The sequence below is a fragment of the Scomber scombrus genome, chromosome 22, assembly GCF_963691925.1.
Source record: "Scomber scombrus chromosome 22, fScoSco1.1, whole genome shotgun sequence".
Classification (NCBI taxonomy): Eukaryota; Metazoa; Chordata; class Actinopteri; order Scombriformes; family Scombridae; genus Scomber; species Scomber scombrus.
The window spans coordinates 21,822,440-21,842,514 of NC_084991.1; the positions used below are offsets into that span (position 1 = coordinate 21,822,440).

General features: G+C 38.1%; 1 protein-coding gene across 2 annotated transcripts; it reads right to left on the minus strand.

Annotated features, from left to right (window-relative positions):
* Positions 1-6,105: 6,105 nt before the first annotated feature.
* On the minus strand, positions 6,106-18,814 carry LOC134004662 (uncharacterized). 2 transcript variants are annotated; one of them, XM_062444013.1, is made up of 9 exons: positions 18,753-18,814; positions 13,715-13,780; positions 13,005-13,130; positions 12,095-12,169; positions 10,673-10,768; positions 9,144-9,253; positions 8,330-8,435; positions 8,018-8,101; positions 6,106-6,870 (listed from the first exon to the last, which is right to left on the minus strand). In XM_062444013.1, the coding sequence occupies exons 1-9, from the start codon at positions 18,810-18,812 to the stop codon at positions 6,748-6,750; spliced, it is 846 nt and encodes a 281-aa protein (XP_062299997.1). In that variant the 5' UTR covers positions 18,813-18,814; the 3' UTR covers positions 6,106-6,747. The 2 variants fall into 2 exon arrangements, with proteins under 2 accessions (XP_062299997.1, XP_062299998.1); XM_062444014.1 differs by lacking the exon at positions 8,018-8,101.
* Positions 18,815-20,075: the final 1,261 nt, after the last annotated feature.

The window sequence follows — 20,075 nt, forward strand, 5'->3', positions numbered from 1 at the left end:
TCATCGGTGTGCTTTTACTCATCGCGCTTCAACATCTACTGCTGTCTCAAAGTAGTGTCTCGAAATACTTCTGATCAACACACTGAACCCACAAGCCGTAACGGGTCATCAATAGTCTATTTTCATTAGCTTCCAATACAGCTGGAGCATGCAGCGTTTTGCTTGACACCGCTGTTCATGGGATGTTATAGTTCATGAGTGTGGACGCTCACATCGTTATCTTCACAGTTATAGTTATTGTTCTTACTGTGGGCGGCCTTTTACATACCCATGATCACATCCAGATCCAACCTCTCTGATATTTCACTGCTGTATAGGTCACACCAGGTTTATAAGACACACCCCACTTTTAAATGGAAATAGTTTATTTTGCTTTCCACACCCATATGATTACACGCACCCACCATTACAACCTCGCACACAATGCGGGTTTCAGTGACATGCACAGACACCATACTTCAGTCATCACCTCTTTAGTTCTGTTTAATTGGCACTTCTTTTTGTTGTGACTTCCTGGGCCGGGTTGTAACAGTGACCTCTCAAAAATGTGTAACTTCATACTTTTTGATGTAATGCAATCCAGTACACCACTACAACCTCAATAATAAAACATAAAATATTATTATCGTCCTCCTGACAATGTAAAAAAAAAATCGGAAAATGTAGCATGTGAGAGTGGAATATATGGCAGTGCTGTTGTATTGGATCTCACATGATTGCACAGGTGTTCCTAATAAAGTGCTTGATGAGTGTACTTTGAAGCAGCAGTTTGGAGTACAGTGCAGCGTGGGAGCCAAGGCTGTAGTCATGACATCTGTTAGTCATTAAAGCTCAGTGAGCTATATGCAAATGATGTGAGGAGCAGCCAGAATCTACCAGTCCTAGTACGTTGGTGCTCTGTGCTATGCTTATATTGTAGTAGCCCATTCATGCTGAAACCTGTTTGGCCTTTAACTTCTCCTCCTCAGATAAAGTGCAGCACACAGCCGGAGTTTCCAACAGAGCAAAGGTGGAGGAAACTATCACTAGAGTCTAAACATTAATAGGTAGCAGTAGCCTGTAGAGCAAATGTGAGGAAACGCTAAAACATACAGTACATTTAATGAAGACCAATACTTTTCAAGAAAGTTATGTTTTCTTTCTCACAATATTACGAAAATTTAAAAAAAAAAACTCAACTTTGTACTCAAAAAAATCATCTTTTTGCAATATTATGACTTCTTTCACAAAGTTATGATTTGGGTTTGAAATACTAAGCCTTGAGATCTAAAAACATTGCAACTTTTGCAAATAAGTTTATTCTTGATTTATCAAAATCCCAAGTTGTGTTTTTTGGGGGGTTTTTTTGAAAAGAGAGACAATTACAGAAACATCCTTGACTGAATTCCAGCAGCTGAGCAAGCTCGGGCAGCTCAAAGACATTTGGAAAACAGAGAATAAACAGTGAGAGTTTGGATGACTCATCATCACTGTGTGCATGGATTAGAAAAGGTTTATCATCCCAACATTAACCCTGGGAGCCAAGGTGAAGTTTTCCCATCTTCCCACTTTGTGACACTCTAGAAAAGCCTTGAAAGAAGGAAGACCGGGGATACGTTTTAAATCCACTAGCCTGAAACAGGATGCCAGCATCCGTTAGTGTTGCAGTCCAGAGCAGGAAATGACACCCAAAACACACAATGTGTAATACACACAACTTCGTAATCTCTGACAATTTCCTCTGGCTGTGTGTGGAAACATTTGGGGGAAAAAAAGAAGCACATTATTGACATTGGAAATAGAGGGTTCCAGATGTATTTTCCTCCACTGTTGTTAGATTCCATGTGAATGTTTTCTATACATGTTATTTATGTTACTTTACATAAAAACACAGAAGTGAAAGCTTCAAATTATGTCCTACCATTCACAGTGCCATGGGAAACAAACATAGCATACAAATAATAAACCTCATAGCCAGTGTGAGGGGTACACATGAAGTCCAGACCCCTCCACAGTTAAACAACTCTGCCAGACCTCCATCAGAATCACTAGTATTACCATTGATAGCAGCCTCATCCAGTCAAACCTCATCCAGTCAAACCTCATCCAGTCAAACCTCATCCACTCAAACCTCATCCACTCAAACCTCATCCAGTCAAACCTCAACCAACCAAACCTCATCCAACCAAACCTCAACCAACCAAACCTCATCCAACCAAACCTCAACCAACCAAACCTCATCCAGCCAAACCTCAACCAACCAAACCTCATCCAGCCAAACCTCATCCAGTCAAACCTCATCCAGTCAAACCTCATCCAACCAAACCTCATCCAGTCAAACCTCATCCAGTCAAACCTCAACCAATCAAACCTCATCCAGTCAAACCTCATCCAGTCAAACCTCAACCAATCAAACCTCATCCAGTCAAACCTCATCCAGTCAAACCTCATCCAGTCAAACCTCAACCAATCAAACCTCATCCAGTCAAACCTCATCCAGTCAAACCTCATCCAGTCAAACCTCAACCAATCAAACCTCATCCAGTCAAACCTCATCCAGTCAAACCTCATCCAACCAAACCTCAACCAACCAAACCTCAACCAATCAAACCTCATCCAGTCAAACCTCATCCACTCAAACCTGAAGCAAACAAGGAAAAAGATTATACAGTAGTGCAATATAAACATGAGCAAAACCTTATAACAATATAAATACTACTTTTGCTATTTTTTCCTTCTTCTCTATGGTTTAAATTGTATATATTTTATTGTCTTAGCTTTATTAGTTTTACAAACACCTTCCTAAAAATCATAAACACTTACATTGGATGTTGTTCTCTCCTGAGGGTATGAATATTTCCCTTAATGTTTGGAGCTGATCTTGGACAACAAAAATATGAGTCAGGAAATCCTGCATCTTGTAATAGAGCTGAGTCAGAGAGAGAGACAAAGGAACATCCTCACACATGAAGCTCTTGATTTTCTGTTTTCACTGAAGACTGGTGACATTTAACCTTTCAGTATTTCCTGGAAAGTGTGATTCATGTTTGGCGTAATGCTGTAGTCCGTTCTGTTTAAACCATTTCACTGTTAAAAAATACTACATTAATACATTTATACCAAATATATAAAAATCTAAGACTGCCACAGTAACCTATTGTACAGTATATTTCTATGAATTTCTTATCAAAAACATTCCCTTCTTTGTGTACTGTATGTTTTTTTAGATATGATTGAAAAGCTCTAAATTATTGAGAAAATGACATAAAAGCATTCAAGCTTTAATGTTATTTGAATCAAAGCAGAAACCACTGAAGCAGTGCAGTACAGTGCCGATGCGTAAATGTGCTAAAATTGCTGCTTTTTTGCCTTTATTTATATAGTAACTGGCAGAGAGGCAAACAGGAAACTGGGAGAAAGAGAGAGAGGGGGGCAATGACCTGTAGCATAGGTCCCTGGCTGGATTTGAACTAGGAATGCTGCGATTGCGGTGGCATGCTTTCTAACCACTCGACCACCAGAGTGCTCCTAAAACTTCCTGGCTAAGGTTGTTATTAGGGTTAGGGTTAGGGTTAGGGTTAGGGGTTAGGGTTAGTTAGTTTCCTGTCTGTTTGTTGTTGTGTTTAACCAAGTCTCACTCAAGAAAAAGTCTCGTACTTTCTATGGTCCTTTCCATAAATGTTGTCAGACGCTAATGATAAGAATCTGAGCCTGTCTCTGGTAAAAGAAAAACAAGCACTTTAAGTGGAAGTACATTGAACGGGTGCTAATGCCCTGACAGATTACATTGCAGCCTGTTTTTCAGCCGGCTCAAATGCTGTTGATACATATTGGACCAGTGTCAAAAAATGTCCCCATTACTCCCTCTGACAGAAAATGATGGAAAAACTGGGTTTAGGACCTGCAAGAGGAACCAAAAACTATATGTTTTATGAAGTTTTTCATGTTTTTTCTACATGTTTAAGTCTATAATTTTCCATGAAACTGATGTTACTTTGAATTTAAAATGAGTGACAGTGTTTAAGTTAGAAAGTAAAACCAAAAGCTTAATTTTAGTGACAATCTAAATCGTCTTAAACTCTTTAAGTTTTATTTTCTTAAACTCAAATGAACCTTCATTTTCATACTGTGTATTTTAATGATGTAGCATAAGCTATATATTCAGCATCATTCACATCACCACAGATACCTGAAGCTCTTGGCAGCATGCACTCACTCCTAAGTACTTTTGGAAATGTTCTTTACTTCTAAGATAGATCTGTGGTGGAAATCAGGCCCAGATCTTGAACTTGATAACCTTGTGAAAGCAGATATTTGTGAGAGAGAGGCAGGAGATGACGGCCTAGTAGTGGAATATGATATTTTGACTGAGTGAGTCTTACAATACTCAACTTCTACCTTTTTTATATGCAAGATATTTTAGACTAGACAGAAAATGAGACTTGCTGCTTCCTCTTTTGGGAGGTGGCTCAGGCCATCCAATATAAGATACCAAACATATGCAGCTGGTGCAGAGCGTCCCCCCCCCCCCCCCCCCCCCCCCCCCCCCACACCCACACACACACACACTCTGTTTACACTCTGTTTGCTATACAATCGTTGCAGTTAAGAACTACACTTTCCTACATCCAAGCCATGGTCAAACTGTCTACCCTTAGGTGTTACAGCAAGAGGAAAGTGCTCCAATTGTTTTAACTTTAATTTCCTGTCTACATCACATCGAGCCTACTGGAGCTTGAGGGAAATACAGCAGTCTGAAAAACACTAACTGCCATTTACACAGCGACCCTTATCAGATCTGTTTTACCACACAGCACCAGGATCAGCTGTTCATGTCATCGTGTGTGGACCATTAACCTAGTGAACTAACAGCTTATACCTGCTGAGATCTCACAGTCAGCACTAGAAGATGGGGAGAGGAGTATAGTGGGAGGTTGACCTAATAACTTTATTTATATTTATATACCAGAACCGCCACTGATACATGAAACAAATCCTGTTAACAGTTTGGTGATTTGCATTTTTCTTTATTATTTATCTTTTATTTTTTTGTTCTGACAGCTCAGGTCCCTTTAAACTACAGAAAATACCTATTTTTGCACAGTATAGCTTACATTTGTATATGTGTTATATGTTTTTTATATGCTTTTTTCAGTCAGGAGGACTCTCTTTTGTATGCTGAGGTTTTATTTCTTAAACTATCTGTCATCCTCATCCTTCACACATGCTCACTCTTGCTGTCTTGGCCAGGCCATCAATAGAGACATCAGCCGTTCATATCTAACCAGTTGCATGGAGACACTCCGTCACTGTCAGCTTGCGGACATGTTTTTTAAATGATGTCTTCTCCCTCTCTGCTTTTAGTGCTTTCATGCTGCCATTACAGCCCCACCACCACCACCACCACCGCCTCTGCCTCCACATCACCGCCCAGTCTTTGCAAATTCATCAGCCTTATCAGATCAGTCTCAGCAGAAGTCCACTACCACCAGTGTCATATGAGATTTATCCTGCTGCTGCTCAGGACTGAAGTCTCTCGGTTACAAGATCTTCATGTAGAGTCTCAGCACCTAACACGCTTTATAAGAATTATCAATATCACCTGTATAATAATTATTTGTAAAGCAATGAGTTTGTGACAAGGGAAACCAGAATCTGGGCTTGAATTAATAACTGGATATGTATTAATAATGTATTACTTATGTACAATAAATGGATTCTGGAAACCTCAAAAGGAAATCAATACCAATCAGATATCATTAAAACCTCCATTGTAAACAGTTAACATGTTTATCAGCACTTCCATACATCTTCTGTGCAGATCATAATTAAAGCTAACTTACACATGTTTGTATACGTAACATTTTTGTTTTCTTTTGTGTATGTTTTTCCTGCCATTATTTGTTTTGCAAGATTTGTATTTGAAGTTTCATGTTATGAAGCTTTGGGACTCAGACTTGTGGCCTCATTTAACCACAAACAGCCCAAACACACAGGCCTGCTGCACAGCCGGTTATTACCGCCATCATGTGGCTGTAGGAGGAAACTACAAAAACATCACTGACTCAAGCTTTTAGGTAAACACGAGTAATGTTTATTTATAAAGCTTTTTTTTTTTTTTTTTGACATTTCACCCCAACTATCATCGTCTTTTTAAAGTTTTCAGCAGTCCTGAGCTGACTTTGCAAGTTAAGAGATCTCTGAGAGGATTCTGGAGTCACTGGTTTTCCAAAAATAAAAAAAATATGACAAGCATTGTGATTACATAACACCTCTGCAAAGACAGTGATAAGAACACCAGCATTTTAGACACATTTTTGGACCCCTACCAAGTTTAAAAAGCATTATAAAGGCGATGACAGGCAAGGCAGGCGACTGTTTGGGGCCTTTAAGGGTTATGAACTCAACTCTACAGCAACTTCTCAAAACAGAGATACCCTCCTCCCTGAAGAAAAAAAAAAAAATAACATAAACCTGAAAACCTCTCTAAAGAGGCTTAATTTACTTCTAGTCTTCCTGTTGCCTCCAACTATGAGGCTGTTATTGTGACAGAAAGCCAAAATGTGTGCAAGTTGGCATCACCTTCAACATTTTTCCGATGATTACCTAAAATAATTACAGCCCAGTCACACAATTTAGTCTCTGTTTGTTTTGTCAAAAATAAATATGCTATTTTGAAATTCCCGAAAGAATGGATGGATGTTTTTATTAGTCACCTGCGGTGCATATTGATGCTTAGCATTAAGGCAAGGGGTCAGAGGTCAGAGGTCAGGTCATGGAGGGTTTGGGTTGGTATTTCACTCTGTTAAAATCGTCGACTGTTGTTTCTACGGGAGGCTTCTTCCAGTATTCCTCCAGACCCAACGCCAAGGACAGAACAATAGCCGTCATCTGCAACACACACACACACACACACACACACACTGCATGAAGGCATGTGTTACGTAACGGCATCACATGCTACTGTACGCACTATATAATTACGTATTGTTTATTTTTCATGTGGTATTAAGAAGTATTAAGAAGATACTTGCAGCTAATCTTGATGACTTCTAGAAACTCAATTCTTCAACAACGTCTGAAACTTGTCTTGAATCTTAATAACTATTCCACACAGTCAAAACTCCACTTGAAACTTTTAATAATTCTGGAAACTCATGTTCTTTTCAAGAAACACATAATGCTTCCAGACACTAAGAAGCTGCTTATCTAGAACCTTGTATATATCTTTCATATACTCCAATACCTTAGAAACTCACGATAAAATCTTGCACAAACAGAAGTAATCAATATACTTTTGTCTTTTAATGGATAAAATCTGCAGTGTGGAGACTAAAATGTTACTGAACTAAAAAAAACAACTTAAGGCAAAGAGAAGATACAACTCAGCATCACGCCAAAGTGTGTAATACACCCACCGGTCCATCGTGTCAGTGTCACATTTTGCCTTGAATAGGCAGGAAAAGGACATAAGTAGCGTTTTCTAATGTGATGCCCCTATCAACAGAAATCAGTAAAACATCATTTTATCTGTGCTTTTCAAAACTGTTAAAAAATAATGATGTTTTATGAAGTAACAAAACTGCAAAAAACCCTCTGAGTTCGGTTAAAATTATCACTTGAAACATACTGTGAGTTAACCTTTGTGTCGTCCTCCCGGGTCAAATTGACCCCGTCTGTTTTGACTGTTCATTTTTTCCTCCCTTACTTCCTTCCTCCCTCCTTCCTTCCTTCCTTTCCTTCCTTCTACCCTTCCTTCCTTCCTCCCTCCTTTCCTTCCTTCTTCCTTCCTTCCCTCCCTCCTTCCATCTTTCCTTCCTTCCTTCCTTCCATCATTCCTTCCTTCCTTTCTTCCTTACTTCCATCTTTCCGTCCTTCCTTGACTCGAGGACAACAAGAGGGTTAAAGGTGCTTTCTTAAAGTTATGCAACCTTTGTCGTCATGGTAACAGTAAACACTGCAATAATTGTAGGCTTTGGCGTGATACTGGGCTGGAAGGTAATTGGAGAACAAATGAGAATAGTGTATGTTAGTGTACCGCAATGGTGGCAAAGGCTGAAATGATTCCTATCCTGAGTTTGATAGGGAAGCTCAAGTGGCTCTTCAAGACGGGACCACAGGGCTGCAAGACAGAGGTCAAAGGTCAACAGTCAACATGAAGGAAAGCATTGTTGCTTATGACAATTGATAGACATAAGACAACCTGTGTTTTTGTAGAGAGAGGAGTGTTAAGAGGAAAAAACAACAGAAAGAAGGAAAACAGGAAGAAACAAAATAAAGGCAAAGGAAAGAAGTAGTTAAAAAGAGGTGAGAGGAGGAAGCATTGGGAAAGGAATGTGACAGTAGTTACCTTTGAGTATACCCACACTTTATCTGTGACCTGTGGGGTCAGAGGTGGAAGGTCTTTACCCACCAGAACACAGGACCCCTGTGAGCTGGAGTTACCGGCCTGAGAGCTGTGAAACAAAGAGGAGAAAGACACTTGAAGAGCACTTCTGAGATGCAAACTAGAACAGAGTAACATAAACAAACAGATGGTAAAGTCAATCATTGTGGTCCAGATGGCGATATCAAGAAATTAGTTTTGAAAGTCATGAATTAATCGAAAATATATGTATAACTTTGATCAAGTCTTCTAGAAATCCAGAACGCCTCTTTGAGATACTGAAATCCAGAAATTCTTCTAGGGCTTTAAATCTCTTTCAGAAAACCAGAATTTGTCTCCAAATCCAGAAATTCATCAAAAAGATCAAAAGCTCTTCTGGAAGCAAGCCCTTCCAGACATACATCATTTCTTCTAGTGTTTTTAAAGCGTCAAGAGAAACTCTAATAAAGAAATAATTTCTTTAAAGCTCTTATAAAATATCCTGGAATTTTTCTAGAAGCTTAAAAGAGTTTTCAGGAATTTAAAACTCAGAAATTCGAGAAACTCAAAAGCTTTCTAGAGCCTCAAAAGCTATTTGAAAAAAATCTAAACCATAAATTATTGTAAAGGGTTATAAAATCACTGAAAAGCTCCTTTTGGTTCCTACAGGAGGATTATTAAGAATTCTGGAGACCAACTACAACAAATCAACATCAACATCACAACAAATGTTTCACTTATAAATGAGAAATATGAAATTGTAATGCGGACATGACGTTTTTGTGCTTTTCTGTCTTACCTCGGCTGCTGGGTGGCCGTGGCAGGGGGGGGAGTGGGAGGCGTGCAGAAGCAGGAGTCAGGAAGTTGATCCCCCCAGTCATCAAAACTCCTCAAACCACAACAAGAATTCTCAGAAACAAATTGGGGGAAAAAAACACAGAAATAAGCTGCAGTTCCTCTGATCACCACTAGATGCTTGTCTCATGCTTGAAACATGAAATTATAGATCGATCAAATTAAGTGTCTTTCAACAATAACAATTTTTACTATCTGAAATGTGAATATCAAATATCTCAAATGACTATGAGCTGGCAAAACTTATAGGGTAGATTCACAAGTGTGACTTAAACCAGCAGTCAGGTGTCTATATGAGCAGTGAAACAGGTTTTTCCTTTCTGTAATCATTCCTCCTGTTCAAACTGACTATTAAGATATCTCCTTCAAATGTGCTTTCAATGTAAAGTGATGGAGGGCAAAATCCACAGTGTTTCCACACAGTCATTTAAAGTAGCTGATCAGCTTCTATTCAGCTTCATCAGTGTGAGTTAGTCATATCAAGTGATATCTGACACATTTACAGTCTTTTTAGCATCAGATTCCCTCTTAGTGTTTCCCTGTTGAGCTGTGGTGGAAGTATAGTAACAAAAAGACGTTGGCACTAAAAACACTGTAACGCTGAAACATAGAAGATGAAGATTTGACTCATCTTCCTCTCCTCTTTCTTTCTTTCTTCCTCCTCGTTTTTGTTCTTTCTTTCTTGCTCCTCTTCCTCTTCCTCTTTCTTTCTTTCTTTCCTCATCTTCCTCTTTCTTTCTTTCATCCTTTCTTTCGTCCTTTCTTTCTTTCCTCGTCTTCCTCCTCCTCTTTCTTTCTTTCGTCCTTTCTTTCTTTCGTCCTTCCTTCCTTCCTTCCTTGTTTTTTCTTTCTCTCCCTCTCTTCAGACGGCTGAAGCTTCATATTAGCTTCATATCAACTTTTAAATCCTTTTTTTTTTACACAGAAGGAGGACTGTGGGTTTAGTCCTCCATCACTTCCATTGTAAACATGATGAAGGGTCTTCTAATGGTCAGTATGAACAGGAGGAATCATTAAAGAAATAAAACACTGCTTTAATGTTTATTTAAGTTCCTGACTGTTGTTTAGGAGACTAGAACAATGTGACCCAGCCTTTTGAACTCATTCTTAAAGTTAATTTTAAATCAGCATTTTTAAAAATATCCTATAATAAACATAGAAATTCAGTTGTATTTGTCTGAACTGGAGTAATAACACAACTTCCCTAGTATTTTGTAATTCTCAACTAGTGTCTGAGTGGATAAAATACATTTGCTGCTCTGTTTTCATGAGTGGACCTTACATTTCATTGTTCACATTCATATTTAGCAGTTGAGGAAAACATGAGATAAGACCGCATAGAAGAGATTAAAAATGCAAATAAAAGTCTTATAAATATTTATCGGAGCTAAGTGGCAGGGCTTCACACACACACACACACACGTTTATCTACATTATATTCTCATTCTGTATATGTTTCTTAATCTCTTTTACCGAAGTCTGAAGTTTGTTTAGTTCTTGCTGGATGTAACGATCTGCTCTGTGAAGAGGAGTCACGTTGAGAAACACCTCATCCACAGCACTGTCCATCTGCAGTGAATGGGGGAGGGGAGACAGTAAAAGGAATTAGTACAAACAGCAAAAAAAGGATTGTTTTCATTAATAAAGTCATATAATGTGATTTGTGTCCACATGAAAAAAGAATACTATATTGAAATGTATAAAATGCTCATTTTTGTTTAATCCTAAAGTGTTAAAAAGTTGACAATTATTTATTCAAATGGTCACTAAACTATATAAAAATAAATAAAAATTCTTCATGATATAGTTATTAAGTTAAAAATCAGTATTAAGTATCCTTGAAGCTTTAAGTCGCATTTTTTATCATTCAAATTCTTCCACAATCAGATTTTTGAAAGGTCCCCTATCTTATAAAAGTCCAATAATAAGTGCCTATTTAATGCTTTTAAGGTTATTTATATTTCAATATTTAATTATAGCATAAGTAAATAGACAAAACACACGCATGTCCTTATTTACATGCAATCCAAATAGCTCATGTTTTGCTATAAATCACTTCTCTCCACTTGCTGGAGCCATGAAGTTTTTGGCAGCTAAACATATGAGTGTGTCAACTATTTTTAAACATTCTGACCTGACAGCGGTCCAAGTTGGATCAAAAGGTCTATTTTAATACATTTTGTTGTTTGGAGTCAGTGTGCAGTAGTGCTGCCTTTTAAAAAGCCTTTCAATAAAACGTCTTTAGCTACAAATAAGGCCACGAGAAAAGAAAGGGGAGAGAAAGAATCTTTGTTCTGTTTAAAACTTTCATGAGCCTCTAGGGGGCGCCAGCAGTGACAGAGACACAGATGGGTAAAGAGAGACAGACAGATATGGCGCTTTTCCATTATACAGTTCTAGCACGACTCGACTTGACTCGGTTTCTTTGCTTCTTCTTCGGGGATAGTACCTGGTACCTGGTACTTTTTTAGTACCTGCTCTGCCGAGGTTCCAAGCGAGCCAAGCCGATACTAAATGTGACGTCAACAGACTGCCGGCCACGGATTGGTCAGAAGAGTCGTCAAGAGCCGTCCGACACAAGAATCAAACCCGGCATTTTGAAATACCGGCAACAATAGTTACAGCGATTCGGCTCAATTGTCTTGCTTTGTGTGTGACAGAAAGCCTCATACAGCAGCAAGTACACCATCACCTCAATGTCCTCCATTGTTTATGTGTTTTGTGTCGCATGTAAAACGAAGTCACGGCAGTTTCGAGGAGCCGTGCTATGACAACCCCGCCCACGTTCAGTAGGTACTTTTTTGTAATGGAAAAGGTCGTTCCTGGAACCGTACCGAGTCGAGTCGAGCCGAGTAGTGCTAGAACTGTATAGTGGAAAAGCGCCAACAGATTCACCTGAGCTTGAACCTGAACCAGCGGTGAGGCAACAACCATCAGAGCCACGAACTCCACGAATATCAGAACAGAAAACTGGAGAAGAGAATCACAGGTTAGCTCCGCCTCCTGCGATCTGTCATAGGATACTTTAGGGAACACATGTCAGACGTCGGACCAGGTAATTAGGGACAAAAGCCACGCCCATCTCAAATGTAATGAGCGTGTGTCGGGCTTATTATAGTTAATTAAAACTAAAACTAGCAGTGAACAAAATAATTCAGTTAACTTAAATAAAAATAAAAATGATTGAACTAAATACAAACTACAACGAACTAAAACTTAACTGAATTACAGATAAAAGTTTTCTCCCTCGATTTTCTACTTTCCTTTTCATATTGGCTACTTGGCATAACGGACCAGTGCCAGTAGGTGGCAGCAGAGCGGACGCCTGCTTGGCGTACATTTTACGCTTTTCTAGACAGAAGAAGTTCCAGACAGAAAACGTCACAACGCAATATATAAAAGTAAAAGTGTGGTGATGAAGAGTGATGGGAACATTTGTGGGATAAAAGCTAAAAGGGGAAAAAACAATAATGTGAAAGTCCACCTTAGAAGCTCTCACAGAGAAGCAGGAGACAGCTAACCTTAGCTCAGTGTCAGCATTATTTCATCATTTACAGCTTCTACTAATCAAGGCTTTCCTCCTAATACCGGAAACACTAAGACTAAGACTAAATAAACTAAAACCACTTAATCACTTGTTAAACTAACTAAAACTAAACTGAAATAAAAACAAAAACAAATGAACATTTCAAAATTATAATAACCCTGGTGTGTGTGTGTGTGTGTGTGTGTGTGTGTGTGTGTGTGTGTGTGTGTGTGTGTGTGTGTGTGTGTGTGTGTGTGTGTGTGTGTGTGTGTGCCTCACCACCAGCAGCGAAGGTTTATGGTCCCAAGATGCAGCACAGATGCCCAAAACAGATAAAACCACAGTTAGAGGTCCAAACACCTGCAGGACCAGTAAACCACCACCACTGGACAGCTGCTCGAACAACTGGGAGAGAGAGAGGGAGAGAGAGAGATATGAATAATACTTCAGACATAACTGTAGTTTGAACACTCTTCTCACATATTAAAAGCATAGAATCGCGTTATTTTGTGTGGCCATATTGTATCGATGCACAGACGCCATGTATCGATCTTTAATTATATAAATTGCAAAATAAGGTAATTGCTCTTTTAGTCCACCAGATGGCTCTAGACTAGACTAGTTAGTTTTCTTTTGCAGGAGGAAGTTTTCCTTTGGGGACATAGCCTAATTTGCAGTGGAAAAAAGGTAATGAATTGCAATATATCACAGTACTGTATATAGCAATATATTTAAAATCGCAATAATATTGTAGTGTGACACAAGTATCGCAATATTATCGTATCGTGGAGCCTCTGGTGATTCCCACCCCAAATGAAAACATAGTTAGTTCAACTACAACTTAACTAATTTTGCATTTAATTTGTTATTGCTAAATCTAATCACTTGTGTATTTCTGTTTATCTAAGTTTAAAGTTTAATTTGGTCAAGTGAAAAAACGTTTAAATGAACTCTCTGCGTGACGACGTCAAACACACACAGTTGGTTACCTGGGCGACGGGTACGCTGCCGTCGATGGTGGAAAAGCCGACGCCGATCATCACAACACCAGACACCTGCAGAGTGGAAACATTAGGAGGAGAAGCTGCATCAAGTTGCTGTTTGTTGGGAGGAAGTCTTTAACAGCAGCGACATTCCTTTCATAATGTTGTGACTCCCCAGAGAGAGACGTTCATCAGACTCCCATCAGCTGGGAACGCATCACAAACTTTCACTCTGGGAAACGCTGGCTGTTTTTCTTTCATCAGTTTAAAGTTTTAAAGTATGTTGAAGCAGCTTCAGCAAAGTTTCTCATGCTGAAACATTTTCCTGCAGCTTGCTGCTTCATCTGATTACCATCAATGTCTCAAGTAGTCTGTATTAGTATTTATTTTCTTCTTCTTCTTTGCATTATTACTGTTATTATCATTATTACTGTTATTATCATTATTACTGTTATTATCATTATTACTGTTATTATCAGGAAAGGAAATCATCAAAACATAGGAACTCAGGAAACTCAGGAAATGCTATCATAACTCTCAAGAATCTGCAATGAGGTAGAATTAAAATTTAAAAATAAATACATGATAAAAAAAAAATAAACAGAATAAAATAAAGATATAAAAGATAAAAAAATATAAACATAATATATAATGAAGTTTGATCATTTATGTACTAAATTTTATATTTATTATAGCTCTTTGAACAACAATTCAATTTAATGCAGTTCTTTAAAATACTACTGTTGATAAATGTTATATTCATTATTCTAATTATTAGTAGTAGTAGTATCATTAGTAGTAGTATTAATATTATATAATACATTATTATGATTACTTATATAAATATTTATATTGTATTTTTAGTTATTTACTCATTCAACCCTCAGTTTCTTTTAACGAATGAGTAAAGTGAATGTTTTACAGTTTTCCTTTTTTAAGAGAGACAGCAAATTTTGTTGTATGTTAACATGTAATGACATTAAAGGCATTCTATCCTTTTCTATTAATTATTAATTATAATTATTGTTTTGTTACATTTTTATAAATTGCATTTCTCATGTGTCTTTTGTCTCAAATTGAATTGCACCAACTTGTATAAAAGATGCTCCACAAAGTTACACTAATTGACTGATTGACAAGGCAACTGTCACACACAAAAAAAAACAAAAAACAGATTTAATCCAACTTGTTTTGGTTGGATTCAAACGTACTAATTACTGTAATCAGCTGATGCAGTCCAAACAACAACACGGGAGTCAAACAGGAAACCCCAGAAATTGAGTATTTAAGTGTTTGTATATTACTAAAACTGAGGAAGGGGGGGGGCAGTGTTTGTTAGAGATGAGATGAATGATATTTAAGAATGTATTTTCAATATTTTAAATGAAACATGAGAAGGAATCAGTGAATGAAACATGACGGCAAGAAAGCAGAAGATGGACGAAGAAGAGAGAAGCAAGAGAGGAGGCAGCAAACGTCAGCAGCCAACAGAAATAAGTAATAAGTTAAAGCAAGCAGTAAAACAGATATCACCAAATGGCGTATGAACACACCAAGTCATTTTGAGTGATAGCAATGTGCATTTCTTTGCTTTTCACGTCATTTAGGTTGTAAATTCAGTCGCCAAAAATGACCTATAGTCAGAAATGATGCATTTCAGATGATGTCAGTATAATATGACTGAAATTGATTTTGGCTTATTAGCTATCTGAACATTTTACCCACATTTTAACCCAAACCATGATCTCTCCCTAACCCTAACCAAGTAGATTGTCTGCCTAAACCTGACCAAGGGTGTTAAAAGACACACAAAAAGTATAAAATGTGTAAACACGACATGAAAAAAAGCCCTTAAAAGTGGCAAGTTGTTTACTCCCATGATATCACGTTAGCTAAACACTCCGTAGAGCTGAAAGGAACTAATACAATAAGTTCAACTTGTTAGGAAACAGTTGCTTATGTCCACATCCGGCAGTAACGGAGCAACATTATTATTATATTCTCTCTCTTTTAGCTCGGTTTTTAGCTCTCTATCAACTCCTGAGGGAAATATCTGGCTCTTTAGCTGCTAAATGCTACAGTTCTTTCTCTAAAAACGACGCTACGAGAGCGCTGAGAGTGAACCAAAACCGTAAAGTTGCAGCCAAACAGCTAAACAATGAGCTGAAACTCAACTATAAAGCTCCGTAAAGCTGAGAGGAGCTGCAAGAGTCACTTTAGGTTCATCACTACGAACCAAATACCTTATCTGATAAGCTAATATCCCAATATATCACTATTACTGATGCATTAGCATGTTGTGGTCAAGGTGTTCCACATCTTATATATAATCTATAATGAGTATACTGAATGATTCACGTTAGCATTCATGGTATATAACCAGGCGGGGAGTTCCGGTCCTCTGAAATGAGGCCAACGCGGAAGTAACTTAAAACTGCATTCTATCAAAAGGCCACCAGGGGGCGACCGTTTTGGTGTCAAAAGGACTTCCGTCTCTATACAAGTCAATGGAGAATTCACCAACTTCTCACTTGATTTCTAACCTCAGTAAACATTTCCAAAATGTGTTTATGGTCTCAATCGCTAGTTTAAAGCCTTCTTCAATGCAGTATGATGTTCATTTGGGACATTTTGGCCTCCCTGATTTTATATGTGACGATAAAGCAGGGTATGCATTAGGGCGTGGCTACGTCGTGATTGACAGGTTGATTAGTTCACAGGTTCAGGAGAGCACGGACAGATAGACTGCAGGAAATAGCCGTGAACTTGTTTCACGTTGACAGTTTTCTCCGGAGTTTTGTGGTTATAGTCGTAACAGCTAACTTGGTTAGCATCACCAGGTTGCCGGTGTAGACTGTGGTAGATCCAGCCCTCGCAACCTCCCCTGCTCAGTCCTCTTGCTCCTCCTGATGCCCATATAAGTAAAATCTGTGTTTTTATTTTTCCCAGCATGCACCTGAAATTTTCAAGATGGCACTACTGGCCTCCGAGCAGCAGTCCACAAACCAATGGGTGACGTCACGGATGTTACGTCCATTTCTTATCTACAGTCTATGGGTATAACACTAGAACCAGAACAAAAACAATCACATGGATCTCGCAGTTTTACCTGAAAAGCTACGGTAGGTAAATTCACTCAAAAGGTAATTTATTTGTGTGTTTTTATTTCATTTAATCATATTATTTAGTACTTTAACACATCCTAAAGTTTGTCATGTCTGAGTTTTTCAGATCAGGAGTCACTGTGGGGACAATAGTCACAACAGCTGTTTCTTTTGTCACGCTGCTAATGTGGTTATAGGTTACAGCAGCAGGCTCCACTCTGGTTAAACATCTGCACTCACAGCTTCCCAGGAGGAAGGATGAGGACTGTTTTTTATGTGTTCGGAGACATTCAGCTCGTCCTTTAATGGGAACGTGTGGGTTCACTGGTCTGAGGCCTTTACTGGGAGGCGCACAGCACAGTATATCTGTCACAATAGCTGTGACAATGAATAAGAAAGGATCATTTGTTTGCGTTACCGTGTAAAACGACTACTAGCTACCAGTTCGGCTGTTCTTCCCTAACCTAGCCTTTTTATAATGTTTATTGCTCTTATAGATTCTCAATGTTTTATTTTTGTCTTTAGTTGTTTTTAATTGTCTTAAATGTTGTTATGGCTCAGGGAGTGCTATCTAAATGTTGTTATATTGTTGTCTGACCCTCAATATAATGACAATAAAGCTACTAAACTAAAATGAAACTATCAAGAACTGACAAATAAAACTTTATTTCTTAGAATCCAAAGAGAAATAATTTAAATAATAAATTAAAACTGATGAGACTTAACATTAACTAATTATCATATTGTTGAGTTATCGAGGAAAATTTGGTGTTTTCGTGTTGAAAAATGTTAAACATGTCAAGAAACGTAAACTATTCGGCAAATCAGCCGATTGCACAGCTTCAAATTCTAGTTTTCATATTCAATTAATTTCTCCACTCAACATTTTTTGCTCTTAATTGAAAATAGAAACATTATCAAAGCAAAACTGCACATTTCAGAGTGGCCTTTTATTGCTGCCAGCCTAAAGCACACCTGTGCAATAATCATGCTGTCTAATCAGCATCTTGATATGCCACACCTGTGAGGTGGGATGGATTATCTCGTGCTCACTAACACAGATTTAGACAGATACGTGAACAATATTTGAGAGAAAAAGGTCTTTTGTGTATATAGACAATGTTTTAGATCTTTGAGAAATTATATTTTGGTTCAGTGTAAATCAGTAATTAGAATAAATAAACCTTACTGAGATGGGACATAAAGATATTTTAAATACCCAAAATTACACAAAACATTGGATAGAATTAACGTGAGACCTGAACATTAAGAGAAACATTTTCAATCACTATTTATAATTGATAAATAAAGTAATAGTGAGGTTTACATTTACTGTGTAAAACCAACATGGATGAGAAGCTTTAAAAAGGCTCTTAAAAGGAGATTTGAACAGTCACAATCACAACGAGGCAAATTCCTCAGATGATGATCATGAGATATGAGTGAAAGCTCGAGCACAGTTTTGTTTTTCATCTCTGCACTTCTTTGTATTTAATAGTTAATTAGTTGACTATTTTTTAGACTTAACTTTGAAACTCAAATTATGAAAGTATTAAATATATTTTCAAATTTTAAATGTCTAAGTGTTTTTTCTAAAATAATCAATGTTTTAAATATTCATGTAAAGAGAAACATTATTGAGCTTTATTCAGATCCTCACACTCTGTTTAATTGCTTTAAAGATAAATTACATTGATTTTGTTAAAACTACTAATCTCCAACTCTGCAAAGTAAAGACAGTGTTCAATAAAACTGACATAAAATTGAAAAGAAAAGTATTTTTATGAGTTATTACATTTTTATTTTCCTTCTTCTTTATTTTCCACTCTGCCATCAAATGCACCGTCTCTGCCGCTGAAGCTTCCAGCTGCTCATCGTCACATCCATCACAGCCAAACACAAACATGCTGCGAGCGCTTAGCAATTAGCAATTAGCTTACCAGAAGCAGCACAGTGACACAGATGTCGAGTCCTCGCAAGTAACTCCTGCAGCGAGCCATGACCGCCGCCCGAGAGAGACGAGCTAAAATAGAAACAGAGTAAAGACCAGAGCTGACTCCCTGTGTGTGTGTGTGTGTGTGTGTGTGTGTGTGTGTGTGTGTGTGTGTGTGAGTGTGTGAGTGTGTGAGTGTGTGTGTATGATGGATGTTGTTTAAAGCTCAGAGTGTTTGGCTGCAGAACGAAGAACATGACCAAGTTTGGAAGATCAGCTGGTGGAAAGGAGAGGAGGAAACAAAAGAGGAGAGCAAGGAAGGAAGCAAGAGAGGAGAGAGAGGGGGCGAGGAGGAAACCAAAAAAAAAAGGGGAGAGGAAATAAAGAATCAAGGGAGGGAAGAAAGAAACAGGTGAGGAAAGAAAAGAAGGGAAGGAAACAATAAAGGAAAGAAGGAAACAGGAGAGGAGAGGAAAGCAGGAAACCAGGGAGGAGAGGTGAAGAGGAAAGGAAAGAGGAGAGGAAATAAAGAAGCAAGAGAGCAAAGAAGGAAACACGTGAGGAAAAGGAAAGAAGGGAAGGAAACAATAAAGGAAAGGAAAGAAGGAATCAAGAGAGGAGAGGTGAAGAGGAAAGGAAAGAGGAAAGGAAATAAAGAAGCAAGAGAGTGAAGAAGGAAACAGGTGAGGAAAGGAAAGAAGGGAAGGAAACAATAGAGGAAAGAAGGAAACAGGAGATGAAAGGAAAGAGGAGAGGAAATAAAGAAGCAAGAGAAGGAAGAAGTGAACAGGAGAGGAAAGGAAAGAAGGGAAGGGAACAATAAAGGAAAGGAAATGAGAAGGAAACAAGAGGTGAAGAAGGAAATGAAAGAGGAGAGGAAATAAAGAAGCAAGAGAGGATAGAAGGAAATAGGAGAGGAAAGGAAATAAGGAAACAATTGGAAATTAAAGAAGGAAAGAAAAGTAGGGAACAAGAGAGAAAAATAGGAAACAAGGGAGGAGAGGAGAGGAAATAAAGAAGCAAGAGAGGGAAGAAGTGAACAGGAGAGGAAAGGAAAGAAGGAAACAGTATAGGACAGAAAGGAAGGAACAATAGAGGAGAGTAGAGAAGAAAGCAAGAGAGGAAAGAAGGAAATAATGAAAAAAAAAAACAGGAAAAGAGAGAAAGGAGAGAAGGAAACAAGAGAGGAAAAGAGAAAGTAGAAAAGTAAACAACAGAGGCAAGAATACAAGGAGAGGAAAGATTAAAACAAGGGAGGAGAGGAAGCGAGAGAGGAAAGAAGGAAACAAAAGAGGAGAGGAAGAGATGAGCCGTAAAGTAAACAAGAGGA

Bases quoted from the DNA above. Each gene is read 5' to 3' on its own strand.
- LOC134004662 (XM_062444013.1), bottom strand. From the start codon at position 18,812: ATGGCTCGCTGCAGGAGTTACTTGCGAGGACTCGACATCTGTGTCACT. The intron at 13,131-13,714 runs GTAACCAACTGT...TCTCTCTCCCAG, and splicing joins GCAGCGTACCCGTCGCCCAG to TTGTTCGAGCAGCTGTCCAG. The intron at 8,102-8,329 runs GTAACTACTGTC...TCTGTCTTGCAG, and splicing joins AAGTGTGGGTATACTCAAAG to CCCTGTGGTCCCGTCTTGAA.